This window comes from Montipora foliosa, chromosome 6 (genome assembly GCF_036669935.1).
Source record: "Montipora foliosa isolate CH-2021 chromosome 6, ASM3666993v2, whole genome shotgun sequence".
Classification (NCBI taxonomy): Eukaryota; Metazoa; Cnidaria; class Anthozoa; order Scleractinia; family Acroporidae; genus Montipora; species Montipora foliosa.
In genome coordinates, this window is record NC_090874.1 from 63,989,708 (window position 1) to 64,008,704 (window position 18,997).

At 38.6% G+C, this 18,997-nt stretch overlaps 3 protein-coding genes across 4 annotated transcripts in view; 2 read left to right on the plus strand and 1 right to left on the minus strand.

Annotated features, from left to right (window-relative positions):
- Nucleotides 1-700: 700 nt before the first annotated feature.
- On the plus strand, nt 701-4,318 carry LOC138006157 (uncharacterized). Its single transcript, XM_068852311.1, has 2 exons — nt 701-1,158; nt 1,605-4,318. Exon 2 carries the CDS (start codon nt 1,683-1,685, stop codon nt 3,111-3,113), a length of 1,431 nt encoding a protein of 476 aa, XP_068708412.1. The 5' UTR covers nt 701-1,158; nt 1,605-1,682; the 3' UTR covers nt 3,114-4,318.
- A 2,026-nt stretch (nt 4,319-6,344) lies between these two features.
- Nucleotides 6,345-14,637, minus strand: LOC138008129 (uncharacterized). Its single transcript, XM_068855345.1, has 2 exons — nt 12,712-14,637; nt 6,345-8,557 (listed from the first exon to the last, which is right to left on the minus strand). The coding sequence occupies exon 1, from the start codon at nt 14,247-14,249 to the stop codon at nt 12,738-12,740; it is 1,512 nt and encodes a 503-aa protein (XP_068711446.1). The 5' UTR covers nt 14,250-14,637; the 3' UTR covers nt 6,345-8,557; nt 12,712-12,737.
- A 1,131-nt stretch (nt 14,638-15,768) lies between these two features.
- The window catches only part of LOC138008130 (tyrosine-protein phosphatase non-receptor type 13-like), a 44,743-nt gene continuing 41,514 nt past the window's right edge, over nt 15,769-18,997 (plus strand). For both annotated transcript variants that reach the window (XM_068855348.1, XM_068855349.1), the window contains exon 1: nt 15,769-16,067. Coding sequence is in view for 1 of the 2 variants with exons in the window: in XM_068855349.1 (XP_068711450.1) it covers nt 16,002-16,067 (66 nt within the window). In the remaining variant the exon portion in view is untranslated. The remainder of the gene's footprint in view (nt 16,068-18,997) is intronic.

Consider the following 18,997-nt stretch of genomic DNA (forward strand, 5'->3'; position numbering starts at 1 on the left):
CCAATACTGACAAAAAGCCTTCATGCTTTGTTTTCAGTGCATTATTTCAGAAGTCCTTGATGATTCTGTGATTTTCACAAAACACTGAATTCCTGGAGCTAAGATTAGAGATTTTTGGGGGTCTAAGATTGATTTATTTTAGGACTAAAAGTTGTCCATATCGTTTACAGAAGAACTCAATAAAACAAAACAAAAGAAACCGGGCAAAGGCGGAGTTTCACTATTCAAGCTCCCACTAAAATCTCCACCTAATTTTTAAGTATTTGTCAGCACATGGAATATTAAAGCATCCTAAACAAAGAACGATGGATCTAAAAGATCTTAGTAGTATAAAGTATCAGAAAACCTACTACGAAATACAGGAGTTTTAAGAGCAAGAATGCAAACAATTTTCCTGTTTCTTGTGTTAACAAGTCACGGTTGTGAGTCAGTTTTTTTTTTGAAATCTGATGTTTTAACAGAGCCAACATTCGTGTTTTTTGGCTGCGTCTACAAGACCAAGTAGACACCATAAGTGCATGGCTGAGTGTGAAAACGCAACTATGTTTGCTAGTGCAGAAGCAACAATAGAAAGTAAATTAAAATATTTATTTAGCCTCCAGAGACATAACACTTTGTTGTCTATTATTGCATTCGAAAAGAAGAGGGTGATATTGGCATCAAAAGGCGTCTTATAGTCAAGTTTAATTCTCGTCACGTTTGCCCAGGAAAATGTTTGCTGCGTACGTGGATAAAGTTTTGTTGGTACGTGCCTGCTAAACAAAGCTACAGTGGTCAAGCTACAATCACTAAGACAGCTAAGTTATATTTTTTTTAGCCTTTAGTCGACGTATTATTTCCATGACAATGAATGACTTAGCCTTATACTGCAGACTAAGATTTAAACAATGGGTCACCAAATGTCCATTGTAATCCAGATATTTGATATCAACTGATACGAGAAAAGAAACCGTGGTTTCATTCCAGGGAAAATCTCTTAAGGGATTCACAAAGAAAATAACTCATTATCCTTTTGTTCTGAAATTGACTAGCAAATGCTAAGCATATTTCAAAGAGACTATAAAAGCTGATGTGTTAGGATTCAAAAATTTCAGTTGCTGTCAAACTTGAGTCGGATCAAAATATTTGGCAGGTGCAAGGCCACGACCGCCTCGTGAGGTGAGAAATACATATCATAACATTATAAAATGAACATTGTTTACTCTCCATTATTAAAAAAATAACCCTCAAAGGAAATCGTGTTTTAGAATTTATATTTTCTTTGCTATAGCTATAGTCAGTCGTTTGCATACTTGCCTTTCTTCAACTAGAAGTCTTATGTAACTACGACGTTTCCAAGTAATACACACGTTGAGAACTTTCTTTTATACATTTAGATAGAAAGAGCTGATAGAAGTAAAATTGGAATAATTAATTTAATGTTAGAAAAAGAGATCACGTTTTGAGTCCAGCAGAAAAGCTACACCAAAGGGCTGATGTTTGTCTCATTGGCACGTGTGCTTTATTCTACGAGCAAGTAAGGGTCGGTTCTAATAGGAGGTGAAGGTAGCCTCAATCAAGTTTTGTTTCTAAATATTATTTATTTTGTAATTTTTTAATAATAGATTATCGAATCTTGGGGAAGAAAGCTGAGGGTATATTTTCGCAGTCGGGTCGTCGATACTCCGTGGATACTCCTCACAATGGTTCAAGAATTGCAAGCACAAGATAGCAGGAGAGCGTCTGTAGGTTGTGAAATCCGTAAGGGTGAACTAGATCTGCCAACCCTGCGTAATTTTTCAAAATCCTTGGAGAATCTGAACTCGGAAACATTGTACAGCAAGTGGAAACGCACGCGCGGGGATACACGAAGCTTATCAGGAATATCAGAAACGAGTTCCCCCCCAGCTCGCTGCATGAAAGGTCAAATGAAACAACAAGCCAGGGAAAACCTATTTCATGCTTTACAAGAGAAAGTTTTTGTACCCCGTAACCGGACCATTGGAGCGAGTGCAATCGAGGTAATTCAGGAACAAAATGTAGCAGACAAAGCTTCCGAGGTCCAAGAGGAAGAGGGAAAGTTTGATCAACCTTTCAGAGTGATACTTCACCGTCCAAATTTACAGCAACAGACCAAGGATGGTCGGGAGACGATAAAGCCTGCAAGTATTGAACAAACAGACAAAAGAATAATTGACAAAGTGATAGCAGCATCTTCCGTAATTGCAAGCGAACAAAAGCTCCAAAGTGTTTCCGAAGATTTCCGAGACGACAGCCCTCCGATAGTTGCGAAATTTGTGAGCGAAGAGACGGAATCAACTAAGACAGGTGACTCCACCAACAAGAAATCCAATAGCATGCAAGCTTCGCCTAATCTCCTATTACGAAACATCGAGACTCCTCGCATGAACACACCCGAGCGTCCAGTGGAGCTTAAAAGAAGGTTTAAGAGTTCTGTTGTCAAGGACGAGAACAATGAGAGGTCGAGAATATTAAAGAACAATAGTTTATCTCTTGGCTGCACTTACGCCGTGATCAGTCAACCGTCGTCTATGACGCCGAGAGATAACAGCACTAAAAATCCCTTACAGATGGAAACGAGTAATGAAATGATCAGTCAAGAACAACTAGCGAAACTTGAAGAGGAGTTTGTAAAGTTGAAGAAGATTTCTCTAGAAATGGACAAGAATGATATCGAAGAGGATAGAATCAACGAGCTCTTCGATTTATCAGAAGTCAGTTTAACTTCACCGCTGCGTCGCTATTCAGAACTCGACAAATCTGTTGGTGGTTTGACGCGGAATTCAAGTCAACCTACGGCGAAAGCTCTGCTAGAAAGCATAGCGAATGCTGCTGACAAAACCGAGAAAGAGAGAATACAACGAATAGAAAGTGCGTTCAACTGGATAAGAGAAGAACTTGATGAACTTCGAGCGCAAGATAAGGAAATAATGCGCTCATTTACGCAGATTCAAACTGGAATACGGAACATTAAACATCAACGTTCCTTGGACGAAGCGTATGAATACGAGAATGTGGATTTATCACCGGTCAATTTGAGCTCTAGTTTCTCGTACTTTCCCATAGTTACAGACTTTCCTAGTACCTTAACAAGACGTGCCAGTCTTATTTAGTCACAAATACAAATTGCTTGAATCTGCGCGGCTTAAACTAACACCACTAGACAAAAAGACTGTAAAACGAATTGATAAAATCGAGTTTCCGATTATGTGTGGCAAGCGATCAGTGTGGTATACTCACCCTTGAAAGAAAGTTATGGAAAGTTTCAGGCAAGTTTATAGTGTTGATAAGCAGAAACAACTGTAATGATTCACCTGTCAGTGAGAGCAGTGTTTTAGATAGAACGTAATTACTCCGCGCTAATCGCACCAAGACTCAGCCATGCTGGTTTAAATTTTAATACGTCACTGCAGCAATTAAAAGTGTACAGTATATAGGTTTAAATCAAAACTTAATCGATCGTTATGCAGTGGACTGCATCACCAAACACGTGACGAAATTATCCTGGAATAACGCCCATTGGCGGTTGTAGATATAATCATAATTTATTATAATTTTAGTGAGCAAGTTGAAAAATACATTGCTGTCCTAATAATACACAGGGGAACGTTTATCCATTCTGATTGTCTTAGAGATATGCAGTCTTTCGGTGACACATGTACAGTGCAGAAAAGAGGTAATTCGTTGTAAACATTGGTAACATACTAAGCATTCTGATGAGTAGTCACCTGGCGCAGAATTTGGATACCTGATTTGTGATTTGTACGCGTTGCTTCTGCATAACTGCGATAAGCTATTTGGATTTTTTTTCTGTATATTATTATTGCACTCACCCAATACGCTCTTAAACTTTTGCCGGTCTTTGAAAAAATCAACTCGTGTATGCTCATTTGTTCCAAATTGAGTTCGAAAATTGAGGAGCGGGTTATAGACAAAAGTTTGAAGCGATCCTGGCTAATATCTGGACAATTTTAGCAATTGTCTCTTATATAGATAACATAAAATTTCCGGTGGATTCATGAACGGGATTTGAAACCTTGACCGCTTGGAGAGAGGACTCAGTGCAACTGCAGCACAGGCGTTGAAGCACTTGAAATTTTCAGGTATCTATATAAAACGCAATTGCTTAAATTGTCCAGATAAGTGGAAGGATGATTTCTATCTTTCGAAATCATATTATTACCTGTAATTATTGTGAGAATGACTTTTAATTTACTGAGGTCTTATCAAAATCATTTTGTTGTGCGAGGCTACTTTTCATTTTCAATGAAGAAAATAAAACTTTCCATGTTGCATTCCTATTTGGAGTGAACACAAACAGTCTGAATTGTGTGCTGTTGGGGTGCGTTGCTAAGGATGTAATAGTTAAGTAATTTGAGAGAATTTGGCATTATTTTGGTCAGTTTCCAACTTTTGTAAACCAATGACCCTAAATATGACGTCATCATGCTACGCCCACGGTCACGTGACCAATACAAGAAAACTCTAAATTTGGCTACGTGCTACGCAATTTGGGTATTTAATCAGTGGTTTGATAATTTGTATTCGTTTTTGCATCCAAGCAAGCATGGTTTTCTTTTTATTTTGAAAAATGTTCTTTTTAAAGAGATAAACGATACTGAAATACCCATAACAATTTTCAAAAAAGATGATTTGAAAAAATCAATGCCTAGCTATATTCTGTATGTGGGGGTGAAACGTGCCATATAAAAAAAATAATAATTCAAATTAAAGACTGTTTGGCTCTGAATTCTGTGCTTATTTCGATCAAAATGAGCAATTGATATCTATAACTTGTTCATGTGACCAAACAAGGCCGTTTTACCAAAATACAAACTGTCGTCCAGTAATTATGTTCAATTGCTTCAAAGAAAGACATTAACCTTTTTTTTTCTGACTGTTTACGCATGCGCAGTTGATCCGAGAACGAGTGCGAGGAAGGGCGAGGAAAAACCTACGATGGAAACAACAGTAAGTGAAGTGATTTTTGCTTGTGAGTGGGTTTTCTTGTCAGCTCATGATATGATGACGTCAGTCACCGGAAGTAACATTTCACTTCCTTAGCAACGCGCGAAAAATCCGTCTGTGGGACCTTATTAATTTGGTCGCTAAAAGGTCCTTAAGTTCTAGGAGCATGAATTGTTTACCTTCTTTATGACATCCTCTATTAGAGGTGTTTAACAAGGGACAACAAATTTAATAATTTCGTGAAAGATGATGATTCGATCAGCCCTTCTACTTTCTGTTTCCCTTGAGTACTTGCTGACTCAAGCCTATAGAGCTGAAAGCACGAGCGTTACCAAGGGAAAAGAAATTAATAACGTGGAAGATGGTGATTGGCTTAGCCAATCAATTTGTTCGGCTCATTTTCTCCCAACTGTGTTGCTTCGTAGCTCAGTTGGTAGCGCATTGCACCGCCATCACAGAGGTCATGGGTTCGAATCCCTGGAGAAACTTGAATTTTTCGGGTGACTAAAAAGGGACACTTGCTTAAATTGTCCAGCTGAGTACGAGGGTCACTTCTCTCATTCGTCTATAACCGTCACTTCAGGTACACATTCATTGAAAGCGTTATGTTCTACTAGTCTTGTAGCCAGCTGTTTCGACAGGATCCATTAAAAGATTGAAAAAGGAGTACAACTTAAAGCCTCCGGTTCTGATCATGCGCAATTGAAAAAAATTAATGACGACCAAACGTAGTGCGCGTACTCAGAACTGGCAGGAAACTACTACTATCTGGCTTGCTAATCGCCCTTTCTCGCATTTAGAGAATGGATGCTAAGGGCGCAGCTCTAGGCGCTCGGTTCCCGAACAGGATCCATGCATGACCTCGGAGCACAGCACCACACCAGTGTGGAATAAGCTGGGAGTCGATTTTTTTGAGGGAGGAAAACCCGAGTGCCCGGAGAAAAACCCCCGGGGTAAAGATTGAGATTGACTGAAACTCAGCCCATATACGAACTTAGGATGCGATCCAGGGTCCGCAGAGATGGGAGACAAGAGCGTTACCACAGGACCATCTTTACTCCCCAAACAATATTAATGTTAAATTACAATTTAAATATTGAATATTAAAAATTATATTAAAAATAACAGGACTTTCTCGCACCGGATATCTTCTTTGGTTATCTGTAAGTTAGTGAACATAAAACGCACCAAACGTGTTCAAATATTCAGCGACATTCTTATTATTCGCCACTTTGATAATTTGTACAGTATCAGAACTGATCACGTTTTTTCACCGAGCGCGTGATACAAACAAAATTCACACTACCGAAAAAGAGTTTTTCTTTCAATAAATTCTTTGTTATTTGTTCAACTTGGATCAAAAATTGCTTGAGATGTTTTGCACTTTTAATCGTTCATTTTATTTTGACTCACCCTCCGGGCTTTTCAAAATACAGCAGAACTCGTCAAAATACTCCACCGCACTGTACGCTAAAACACATACTTACATATAACTTTTTGTTTACAAGGAGTGCATTAGAGATAGCTTTTTGTCATAATATAATTTTTAATAAAATGCGAACATTTATCTAAGGTTATAAACAGTAATGTTTATTTCTTAAGTAGTCCGAACCACCTGGAGCTGTGTTTTTCTCGACAACTGTAATTGGAGCTAAACGTTGCCAAGGTTTGAACCGGTAAAACTGGATCAGCCAGTAAGCTCTACTGTTGCACTAAGTTCTTTGGTCTCCCCTTTTTAAAAATATATGTTTTGGTTCATAGATGGGGGCCCTTCTGTCCAGTTCATGAATAAAGCCATCTCCATCAATATTCCAATATCTGACGACATCACGGCACTGTTATATCCTCGCGAAACAGTATAGTGGCTTATTTTTACCGTCTGAAGGTCACTATACAATGTACCTTTAATTCGTTTTGCAACGCAGAGACGAAACGGGAGCCTGTAAACGCCGAAAACAGAGCATTAGCCTCAGGTGGGTTCGATTGCGCTTCAACTACGGTATCTTATGCACTGTCAATGTTAGGCCCCAGGGAGAGAAGAGAGGGAGAGGACAGGCTAGCCTGGCAGGTCAAACTCACTCAGAGAGCCTTCCCTTAATTAATGAGGAAATTTTGAAACTTGCGAGTTGCCACGGAAAAGAATAAGATTGATGCTTTTCTGCTTCCACGAGCAAAAGCTACTTTATATTTTCGTACATTCGGACCACCATTTCTTAACAGTCTACGCTCGAGTGTTATGCTGATAGGGAATCCGCTTCTCATCACTTGTATTCTTTGCATATGTTAACTGAATTTTTTCATACAATTTCAAGTTTGTCTTATTACCTGCGTTGTAATGAATACCATGCATGTAAGGTACGTTGAAAAATGCAGGCAGTCCGGAATTACTTAACCGACCCTACGTGATGCAAAAATAATCATGCCTTTTTGGGAGGGAATTTGATATTCATTTGGTGTCCTGGCTTCCAGGAAATTTTCGAGTTTCCTCCTGGTCTGGTCTGGCCCCGCCCCTTAGACCCCGGGGCAAAACATTGATACAGGAGTTAATTGCAATAGCCAAGGAAAACGAATTAACGCCTGAGTTACCTAGAATCACTTTCAACCCACGTTCTCCAGCGCAGCAATGCAGCGAACAAAAGATTCACAACTCAACTCGAAACACCACTTCCTACTTCAAGTTCAGAAAGACCAACAATAACGACCTTCACAGCTATTTTTTTCGGAAAGAACGGCTTTCTGAGCAGTTGGATAAGTTTAACAACTCCATTCTTCACCACTAACAATAGTGATATATAGAGGGTATTACATGGCCGCGCGGGGATACGAATCTTATCTTCTCGTGCTGAAAGTATCTCTCACGAGTGAGCGAAGCGAAGATTCGTATCCCTAAGCGGCCATGTAATGTTCTGCTTTATTACATAGATATTGATGAAATGTCTAGATTTAAAACAACTTGTTTTACTCATTTTCGAATTGATGAAAAAGTGGTCACCAACCGCTAAAACACGCATGTTGTGTAACATGAAACAAGAAATGAAATTTACGAAAAACAAATCATGATAATGTAAAATTTTGCAATAAAAATGTTAATGTAGTAGACAAGAATTATATTAAAGCACAAAAGTATCTTACAATGAAGAGGACGGTCGCGTTTTATTGGCTAATCGTGTTGGTTACCATGACGACGACACCTATATTCTCACATGTGAAAGATAAAAATGATATGTTTACTGCGCGCGGTGAAGATATGATTTTTTAGTAAAAGGAGAAATCCTGATATTTCATCAGTATCTATATAATAAATAAAGTTACACGGCTTGAGAAGTCAACAAAAATATACGACACCATCTTTAAGCACTGACTGAAGTGCCAAAATCGAAACAATAAATATCTATCCAAATAATAATTTTTAACGTATTTGTCAAGAAATCAAAACTAAAATACTATAAATAACCATCTAGAACACTGCAAAATATACCCTTTCTCAGCATATACTGTAATTTGTATATTGTGTTCATACCAATTAAACATGTATTAGATTGTTCATAGTTGATATATCTGCGATGACTTTTTTCTCTTGCTTGCATAACTGAAAACAAGAACAGAAACGTTAATCTAGATTTAGCAAAGAAATTGCGGCCCAGGAGTTAAAGGACACAATTTTACATAAATATTTTTTGAGATATTGAGGATAGCCACGTCCCACAACAGTCAGAAAAAAAGGTTAATGTCTTTCTTTGAAGCAATTGAACATAATTACTGGACGACAGTTTGTATTTTGGTAAAACGGCCTTGTTTGGTCACATGAACAAGTTATAGATATCAATTGCTCATTTTGATCGAAATAAGCATAGAATTCAGAGCCAAACAGGAAGAGCCAGTGGACCAACACATGCAAATCAGGTGGAAGCCATTGCAGAACGAGGAATAAGGCTTCATGCAAACAGGCGCAAGAACTCTCAACATTGTTGTAGTTTCGACAGAAGTTGGATGGTGTTGGCAGTGGTGTGCACACTCCCAACAATGTAAGGACGTGTAGTGTATTATGGGAAGGATACGATCCATAAGACTTTGCAAACTTACAAATTCGGCTGCCATCTAGTTTTCAATGTGTTGATGCCTTGGTATCTCCATGGACACCATATGTAGTGCGCGAACGTGTCCTCAACAATGTTGGAAAAGCAATGCAAACGGATCCAATATTGTTGCGCCACGCTTCGGCGATCACGGAACGAACGAAATGTTGGGAGTTTTCGGCTCAAAAGTTTGACCAGCTTCAAATTTTGCACAACTCCCAACAAGGAGAGGAAGTACTAAGCCCAGCTGTATAGTCTAAAATTTGGCCCTTCTTTTCCACATAAGCTTGGTTTCTAGTCCTTTCTCGTGTGATCAAATTTACTACAGGCTGTAAGCACTTCAATGCTTCATTTTTCGTTCCAGGTTTCACAACCTCACAGTTATTTTTATGGCAGATACACGAGAAAAATGCAAATTTGATAGAGGTAACTACTGACAGAGCTAAACGACTAACCAGTGCATATTTTCGATACTTCCATTGAATAAATGTATTATTCCACAATAGAGGGCATGTTGTCCATGTAGAAACTGAAGCGGGCTATTCGTGACGTGATGTATTAACAATGGGAGTGAATTAATCAATTAATCAAGAATTTCCTTGTTGCCTAAAAATAACTTTTACATATTCCGACCATTTACGTTTTAGAAATTCGTAGATTTTCGAAGATACGTTTTGTCTTTCATTTCGCCGATATTTTCGCACTCTCGGGAAAGCAAAAATAAACTGAAATCATTTCGCCGGGAAAATAGGGTCAATGAAGAGATCATGGTTGTAATAAAAATCTTTATCATTAATAATAATAATACGTTTCCGCAACATTTAAACATATTTTGATATTCAAGACAACAAAGCTACGAAAAATTTGGGACGATTACAAGTAAGATGCATGATTGAAAATCTCATTCATGCAATTTGTTTCTTTCATCAAGTTGCAGTACTTTACGTGGTGTATGGTGCAATAGTTTCCCGCCAAAAAGAATTGGCAATCTGCCGTGATGGCGTAATAGACCTTTTCGGCTTGTACATTTTGTTTTCCCAATACAGATCATGTGATAATACTCAGGAGGTTTAGTCTTTTGTTTTGTTCATTAAAATGAGGGCATGCAAGCATGAATATGCCCGCATGCACTCTTTTTAATGAACAAAACAAAGCACCAAGCCTCCTGAGTATTATCACATGATCTGTATTGGGAAAACAAAATGTACAAGCCGAAAAGGTCTATTTACCATCAGGGCCAAGAATACTTTGATTGGCTTCTATTAACAGGCACGTTGTAGCCGAGAAATCTGAGTAATTTTGACGAAACATTCCGCTCTCGGTAATTTAAAAAGACACAATTATGCAAATGAAATTCAGAGGCTTGTTTTTTCAGCCGAAAATAAAATTGCCATTCATCACTTTAGTTTTTCTTTAGAGCTATGGAGAAGAGAAAGCGCCTTGACAAAGGTATATCAAAAGGAAAATATTGCAGTTGATCCTTCCCTGTTAGTTGTTATGGCAAAGGTCCCGCGTAAAAAGAACCTAAATTTTTCAAATTTTAGCCTAATTAGGTCCTTAATTGGTTCATAGTTTCTTAAGGGGAAATTTGTCAGCTAAACATTCTGCTACAGACATGGGTGTGGCCTTTAATAGCAATATCGTCAATCAAAATTATCCTTATCAAGACAACACCGATCCTGCATAATTATTTTATTTCATAACCGACATATTTCTGTCTTAGAATCTAAAGATAAATGAAGACAGTTTTGCATTTATGTATCACAGCCCCATGTTTTGAACATTCTATTGTTTTAATTCATTTGATTGTTTCATCTTTTTATCAGGTTAAGAAAGTTCTCAAATTTTAGGTATTGAAATTACAAATTAGAGGCTGTAGGTGCTTAATCCACAAACTAAAGCTCTCGTAAGCTGGTTTTTGCTGCACTTATTGCTTTAGGCGTTGCTACACTGTGAAAATGTTCGCGCAACTTGTCTCGCCTCGCCATGGCGAGATGCCGAATGTAACACACACCATGTAAAAGCCAAAAACGTTGCCAGACAAGTTGCCACGCTACGTTGCAACGACGTTTTCAAGCATTGCGAAGTGTAAGAAGTGTCGCAACGGTTTGCTGGACCGGTCAAGGAAAAAGTTACAAGAAAAATTGGCGAGTGTAAAGCTAACAGGTAAAGGAATGAAAGGCATTTCTCTACGGCTCACTTCAGATCACGTGACACTCTAAGAGGAATCGTTTTTTAATCATTTTCCGTTTTCCTGCCAGATAGCAAATAGAAAACTTCAAAGAAACCATTTCCCAGAGCACGATTATAAGAGGTCTGTATAAGCAAAACAGGCAAAAAATTCAAAGTTTTCAATTAAGGTTGGAAAAGTAACGCAGTTTCAGGCCTCGCATTTAGCCACAAGTAAAGGTACACCTTATTTAACGTCGGGAGTTCCTTTACCCTCTCGAGGGTATTCTCCCAGGAAGCCGACGGTGCGCTCATTTTACTCCCCCTCTTTCCATCAGTGCTCTGTTTTTAGGGGTACTTAAAGCTACCCGAAGCTTCACAGAATGGAAAGAAATCGAAGCAAGGATGTGAAGTCAGTAAGGTTCTTAGGATTCGTCACCCGTTCCTTAGTGGGGGAGGAACGCGTGACGAAACCCCAAGAACGTCTGCGTGGGAAGCTACGCACCAGCCAACTGTACAATTCTTACTCCTAAAAGTTTGACAGTGGTGCTGAAAGGGAAATGCTTTGAAAGGAAGTTTAAAGACGGTTCCGGGAAGACTCCCAAATGGAAACCGACCCGTCGAAATACCTTCAAGGGTTCAAAGTCAAACAAATGGGATTGAAAACGTCATATTAATTTGACGTAACGTTCTTGAAAATGTTTGTTCTTTGTTTCTTTTTGGAGCAGGATTACTTTAAGTATCACCTCTTGACCTTCAGCTACTAATATTGTTTCACAAATGATATTTTTTCTCCTAAAACACGCAACCCAACTTGGCCATTTGCACGCAGTTTATGTGCCTGAGCATATTCATGATCAGCTTAAACGCCTCAAGTGACGAATCCACAAAGAAAAGCAAGGGTCAAAGGACTTATGTTCAAAGAACAAATATGAACAAATTACTCTGTCAAAAATTGCGACGCCTCGAGCATCTATTCGTTCGCGATTTAAGAACGCAGCATTGTGGTTTTCATTTAAAGCGTTCAGGAAGCTAAAAGAGAAACAAAATCTGCTGCATTCGTTTTTGATCACGTTTTCGGCACCGATGCTGTGGTTTTTTCAAGGTGAGCCAAGTTAATTTGCAAAACAAAGAAGTCAACAAAAGATGTTTTGGCTGCGGAAAAAATTGATCATTCCTTCTAATAACCTTGTTGCGCTAGAATGATTTTCCCACGCAGCCTTTTTTTCCTCGTCTTACAAATTAAACTTCGAGAGACGCTTGAATTTTTCATTTAAAAAAATGTACAACACCCATAGCTTATTTACATTCCTATTTATGACTTGCTTATCTGTTTTTTGAAAACTTCTTTCAATTTTGGGTGCGAAATAAACAATAACATACTTTGGTATATGGAGAAAAGGCGATATAAGCTCAGACTTCGAGTGTACAATCAGCATGTTGCATTTTACCTATCAGAGTCAGTGAACCGAAACCATTTTCAAAGAAAGTAACTTACCGAAGAGACAAAAATATATTTTTCTTTTAACACCAGCTGAAACGTCTGGACCGAGCATTTGTCATGCAGTCGTTGATCGCAAGATGTTGCATTCTTGGAAGGTTTTCAGTTTCTTCAGAGGGGTCAACAGGGGTCGCATAGAATTCTTCCGCCTTCAAATCAGCTTTCAAGTTGACAATCTTTGCACGCAAGCTTATAAACAAACTGACAAGTTCTCTGTCCGGGGTTTCAATGCGATTAAGTTCCTCTAAGATCCACTTTAGCGCTGTGCTCAGTTCTTCCAATCTCTCTTTCTTATTCTTGTTCTTTCCCTCTGACTGAAGCTTGCCAAGTAATTGTCTCGCCTGTTCTAAAGCGCTTTGAGTACTGTAGCCTGAGAGTTTTGCCGTTTTCTTCGGATCTTGCGAACTTCCAGGACAAGATGTCGCCAATGAATATCTGCGAAGATGCGTTTCCTTCGAACTGGAGCCAAAAGAAGGCTGTGTTGAAACTTGGCGGTTGGCTCTAGCAGGGTTTGATTTAACATTTGTGTCGTCTTCGCACTTGAAATTTGCTAATTCGCTGGATATCGGCTTAACTGTTAGCGAGTAGCATTCAGTGCTGTCGTTCTCGGATAATGAGTGATAAGAGCTGTTTGATGAGAAAGAAGCTTCACTGCTTACATCACTACAGACATCTTCTATATCTGAGGACCGAATAATGTTGCCATTCACGTCCTTGGCTTCCATCCCTCTCTCTTTATTTGCGGCCAGCCCTTTGATAGACTTGAATCCTTTCGCTTTTGCGACTAATTCCTTCCAGTGATTATCTTCTTCATTTTTGCTGCTATCAGCACATTCCAAATTGTCGTTTGCAGAGTTTTCAGCGCGGTAAGTTTCCTCGCTGATGGCTCTTCGAGGCTGCGGTAAAACAACGCTGACCTTTTTGTAACCATTGTAATTAGGAACACTGCTAAAGCAACCATCGGAAAATCGGCGGCCATTAAGCGATGATACCCCACTGTTGTAACGGTCCGCCTCCTTTACACCCGCAGCGCTTTCGTTCATTCTGATCTCCTCCGATAAAGCGCTAAAAGCCGCAGGGCTTCTCCCAGAAGACCGCGCGGAAGACACGAGTGCGCCGTCAGACGCACGGCGTCCATTGCTATACAAATCCCCAGGATTCAACCAAAGAGGAAATGAAACGTTACAAGGAGTAATGTGGCGTATCGGTTTATCGATTGTAATGTGAAATTGGGGTGTTTCAATACCTTTCCCCTCTGTTTCCGTGGTTAAACCACCATTTAACGAATCTGCAGAATTGTTGCCATTAAATAGATCTTGATTGGTAACTTCTGTTGCGGTCGGAATGCTGGCTTGAACCTCGCGAGGTGTTCGTGAAATCCTTTTCTTGACCGCTTCATGATCCCAGCTGCTTGTATCTCGTTGTTCACCGTGGAAACTCCACGTGTTGTACATCATTTGGTCATTTGATGTACTTCTATTCCACAGAGACTCAATGTGAGTTGCGTGTTTTGTAGTCACCGGTTCGCTCAACATGTCGTGTGCGAAGTCTTCGGCGGCTCGCAATCAACTGACAACAAACATCTCATGACGTGGTATGTTCCCAAAAAGCCTCGTAATTATTCATATTAGGCTAGGCCATCGATTTCTTCCTTGTGGTTTCCACTCGAATTAATATAAGTTCAACGTAAATAGACATGTCACAACTGACGCCTGGAGTCCTTAAGCGAAAGTCATTATTTATGCAGATCAGAACTTGCGGTAGAGAGCAATGAATCCCACGATCAGCTAGAAAGTTATTTACCTATTCTGCAACAACCTTGTTATTGTTGACAACAGCACGTTTACCCTGACCTCGGTGACATTTGAAAATCCCTTGTCCATCGGGGGTGAATGAAACACCAAAATATTTTCATCTTATTGGTGGCAACTCTAAACACAGCTGTTTAGTTGCGATGTTGCGACTTCATGCAAAATAGGGCTTAGGTTAGAAATGATCAACATGTGGAGAAATCGTTCGCTGAGGGATAACATAACTTTTTTCTGCACTCACAAAAAAACAATAATATCTCGTACCAGTCAAAAAAATATTTGACGGGTCAAGACTTTATTTGGCAAAAGTTATGGATTCCAAAGGAACCAAAATACGGGCAGATATTCTCAAATAGACTCAGCACCTAAGCCAAACAAACAAGCTTCAGCCAAAATTATGCGTGAAGCAATCTTCACTCGGCCGAGAAAGAATCATAATTGCCCGAAGTAATTTAGAAATTTCTGAAATTCTTAAGACCAGTTTTAATCCCTTGCTAAATATGTTTGTTGAATCAAAAAAGATGAGACACAAATCCCATTGAACTTTTTTTATTAAGTTTAGCCGACTTTTTAAAATCTACTCCAAAGGGACAACGCTTCTACTTTGGATTCCTCAACGGTTCGCCGAACAGTTTTCCTTTTTTCTGCGGAATTTCCAGCTATCATTTTGATTCGACGGAAATTATGCTGTCACTTCTCGGCAATGGAAAGATTAGATTTCCTACAACTGTCTGAACGTGACACATATCAACCCCTCTAAGGCGAAGAACTTTCGAGATTTTCTGAATGTAATACTTTTTATTTTTTAACGTTCCTTAAATTCTCTTTGGCAACGCATGAAGTTATAACTTCCAGAAGAAAATTATCATCGATTAGTAGTGCTAACGTTTCTGTCATAGATTATTTGCGTGCCTTTTTTAACGGCCTATAAATTTATTTTTTCTCCGGAAAGGAAAAGGATACCAGACCAAATACTGTAGCCATCAAGAAGAAATACGCCGGCGACAGTGTTTCACTTACGGTCCAACTTACACAAGCAAAAAAAAAAAAAAACCCACGGCAGCTTTTGTTTTTGGTTTTCGTGAAGTTTTGCTCAACGCGCAAGGAATGTTTGAAGGCTTAACGATAAATATCATTCAATTTAAATTGCTTGGTGATAAGTAGGTTCTAATTGTCGAGGAATTTGCACGTCGTGCCGTTTGTTGGTCTTTGTCAAGATTACTTTGATACTAATAAGGTTTGTCATCTCTTGAAAGAGGGGCTCTGTTAGAAAGCTGGGTAAAACGAAAGGCCACTTTAGGAGGTCAGTTACTTGAATTCGTGAATCAAAAGAAAAATAATTCACTCCAATGAGAAGACACCGAGACACTTGAAATGTTCAAATCCCGATTAGACAAACTGGTATTGGATGCAGCAAGAGAAAGGAGACAAGGGATAATGGTTTGTTAACAAATTGTTAAAGGAAAACTTTCTCAGATGGAAAAACAAGATGACCAGCTGAGTGAAATGTTAGATGTTCTTGTGAGATATTTAGCTGGTGAGGTAAGCACTGACAAAGATTTCAAGATGCTGCATGCAGGGACAATCAAATTTCGTTGCGCAATCAAACCTCTTTAGATTTCCTGTTCACAGGGTTCCGGGTATTTACAGCGAGATGAACAAAAAGATATTCAATATTGAAGACTAAGGCAATTGAAGGTGTCAATTTAACACAAACTGCACTGCACTTAACATAAAATCAAACTTTTACATGAATGCGTAATGGCACGAAACCAAAGAAGAGAATGGAAATAAGATCTCATGCCAGTAGGTTCAAAAGCTTAAATGATCTCGGATCGTTGGGCAAGAGTCTAATTTTATCCCGACTCTGTCTTACCGGGCTTGAATATTGTGGATGGCGCTTTTCGATTGCGAAATAGTGGCGAATGCAATACCACGGACGCATTCTAAATGCAGTGCTTTCTTTCTTTCCTCTCAGGTGGCCAGCACTGTACATTAAACTTGAAAGAGGCAACTTTCCTTTAGTAACAGGCTAATTCCTTGCCAATAGCAGAAACTTCAGGAGCCTTTTTTCAGTGATGGGTTCGCAAAGTTGAAAGCCTGCGTCTTTCAGCATCATTGAAAAATTGCGGTCTCCGGATTGCAGTTTCGGCTTCTTAATTTGTGGTTTTTTAACAACAGAATTTTCATACAACCGCAGAAATAAAACATCGAATTGTGTTGAAGAAGCATTAAAACTGTCTCTCGATCGCTAATCTGAGCCGAGTTTATTTAATTTGTTCTAGTAATAAGGGTACTAGACATTTCTTCTTGGTCGTAAACTGATTGCTCATGATCTCAAGTGAATTCAAACCTCTATAGTATCCTTCGTAATGTCCATAAATAAGCATATTTTCGGTTTCACAAGCAGAAGGCCACTATAATTGCTTTTTATTATCGTTAAGGAAGTCAACTTCTCGGAAACACTTATACTTTTCAGAGACTCAGAAATTGTTTATTCACGTAACTGCGGACTAGAAGTTTCTCTATTAGAACTCAGTAAATATTGTGGGGAACCACTTGTAGAGAAAAGAGAAGTGTGACTTTTTCAAAGAACTTAACACTGTAAAAACCTTAGACACCTTTTCGCATGTCTGAGTACGGCCCGGTTAATGAATCTCGAAATAGTGATTGTGACACGTTAAATCACTCTAATATAAATAGTTCGGTGCTTAGAATCCCGAATCCCGCATCAGCAAGATTAATTACGAGAAAACTGACGTTGAAGATGGTGGTATGTGACATCCACAGCGACACAAAGGTCATCAAGTATTACTACGTACAGTAAAGTTTGGGCACCTTTATTCTAAATTCACTTGAAAGTCACATCCACTCAGTAAAGATAGTGAATCGAAAAAAATATTCGGTGGCTCAAATACTACACTCATTAAAAATGATTGTGGCAATTAGCTAAGCGAATGATAGTAAAACCATGAATTCATAAAAACACAATTTTTTTTATCCTTTGAAAGTAAACTTGAACAGGATGAACATACCTCATGGAGACCAATCAATGTTTAACAAAACTAACGAATTCAGAATGGCTCCTGTAGCTCAGCACCTTGCAAGAAACTCAAAGGTTTTTTGCCAAGTCCCTGGAAATCTCAGTACTTGATTGTCGGGGTGGACAACTGACACAAAACTGACAGCGTTGTTACTGAGTTTGTCGCTTCGGAGTTTAATTTTTTTGGCTGATGTGAATTTTCGTTTGTATTAAGAGAGTAAGGCTTGTCTGAAATTATGCAATAAATTCTAATTATGAAACTGAATTCATTTAATTAGTTTGAAACGTGGCTATTTTAATATGAACAACAAAATGGAATCAAAGATTTCCCAGGTTGTTTCGACGCTCCTTTATTAATCGCATTTTAGCGCTAATATCCGCGTTATTTTGAATCACATAAACCGATATTAAAATAATAATAAAAAATGTATCTGCTTTGCCGGCACATACGTTCACGTATTAGTTTGTTTTGTTTACTTTGATTATTTTTAAAATCTTTGCCTAAAGCTGATAAAACTAAGTTAAAGTTATTATGCTATCAACTGAGTGAAATTTGAATTTTTCAACAAATTATCACTTGATGCGGTGTGATCCATTGAGGTTAAACAATTCATATATCTTATTTCTTTGGTACTGGACATTGAAAACACTTGCAATATTGTAGTATTGTTACAAAATATTGTTTTGTTGATTTTTGGATGCTTTTGACTAAATTCAATAATCTTCAGTGATCAGTGATAATACATATAATGGGTGGCTAAGATTGATTAAAAGACGTTAATGTACTTCTGGTGCGAGCCATTTTTCACCGGAAGAAAGGAAAGGAAACTAATAAGTTACTCTTAAAAATTAAAACTCTCCTCACGTCTCGAGTCAGTGTTAGAGCGGCTCACAGTCGCGAGTCGCTTACGATAGCTCACTTTCAAGTTACCTAGTTTTCAAGTCTCAGGCATCATGATAATTTTGCATGCTGTCAACTTCTAGATACTTAAAGCTTTAACATCAATTTATATAACCAAGTGTCCGTTTTATTGGTACGTGTCTGTTTCTATCTCTTAGTCGAAATACATTTACAAAGAATTTGTTTCAGTATCTTCATTTGGTTGAGCAATATCGCAAAGAGAGCGATTGATGGAGAATTCGAATTACTGAGGAAACCCTTAACTACGTCTTTAACCAGAAGGGAAGTCATATTTGCCAGTATTACCAATAATTGCAAGTTGCTTTCAGTATTAATTCTGGCAATTGATTATAAGAAAAACCAGTGATTATCGATACGGAAATCACTGATGACTATATACAGTGGAACCTCGATTTAACGAACTGCAAAGGGAATGGGGAAGTTGGTTTATTATAGGGAGCGTTCGTTACATCGAAAACCTCGATATAACGAATTTGCAGAAGAACAACGAAGATGTTACTATAAATA

Excerpts from the sequence above, each read along its gene's own strand:
- LOC138006157 (XM_068852311.1), top strand. The coding sequence starts at position 1,683 with ATGGTTCAAGAATTGCAAGCACAAGATAGCAGGAGAGCGTCTGTAGGT.
- LOC138008129 (XM_068855345.1), bottom strand. The coding sequence starts at position 14,249 with ATGTTGAGCGAACCGGTGACTACAAAACACGCAACTCACATTGAGTCT.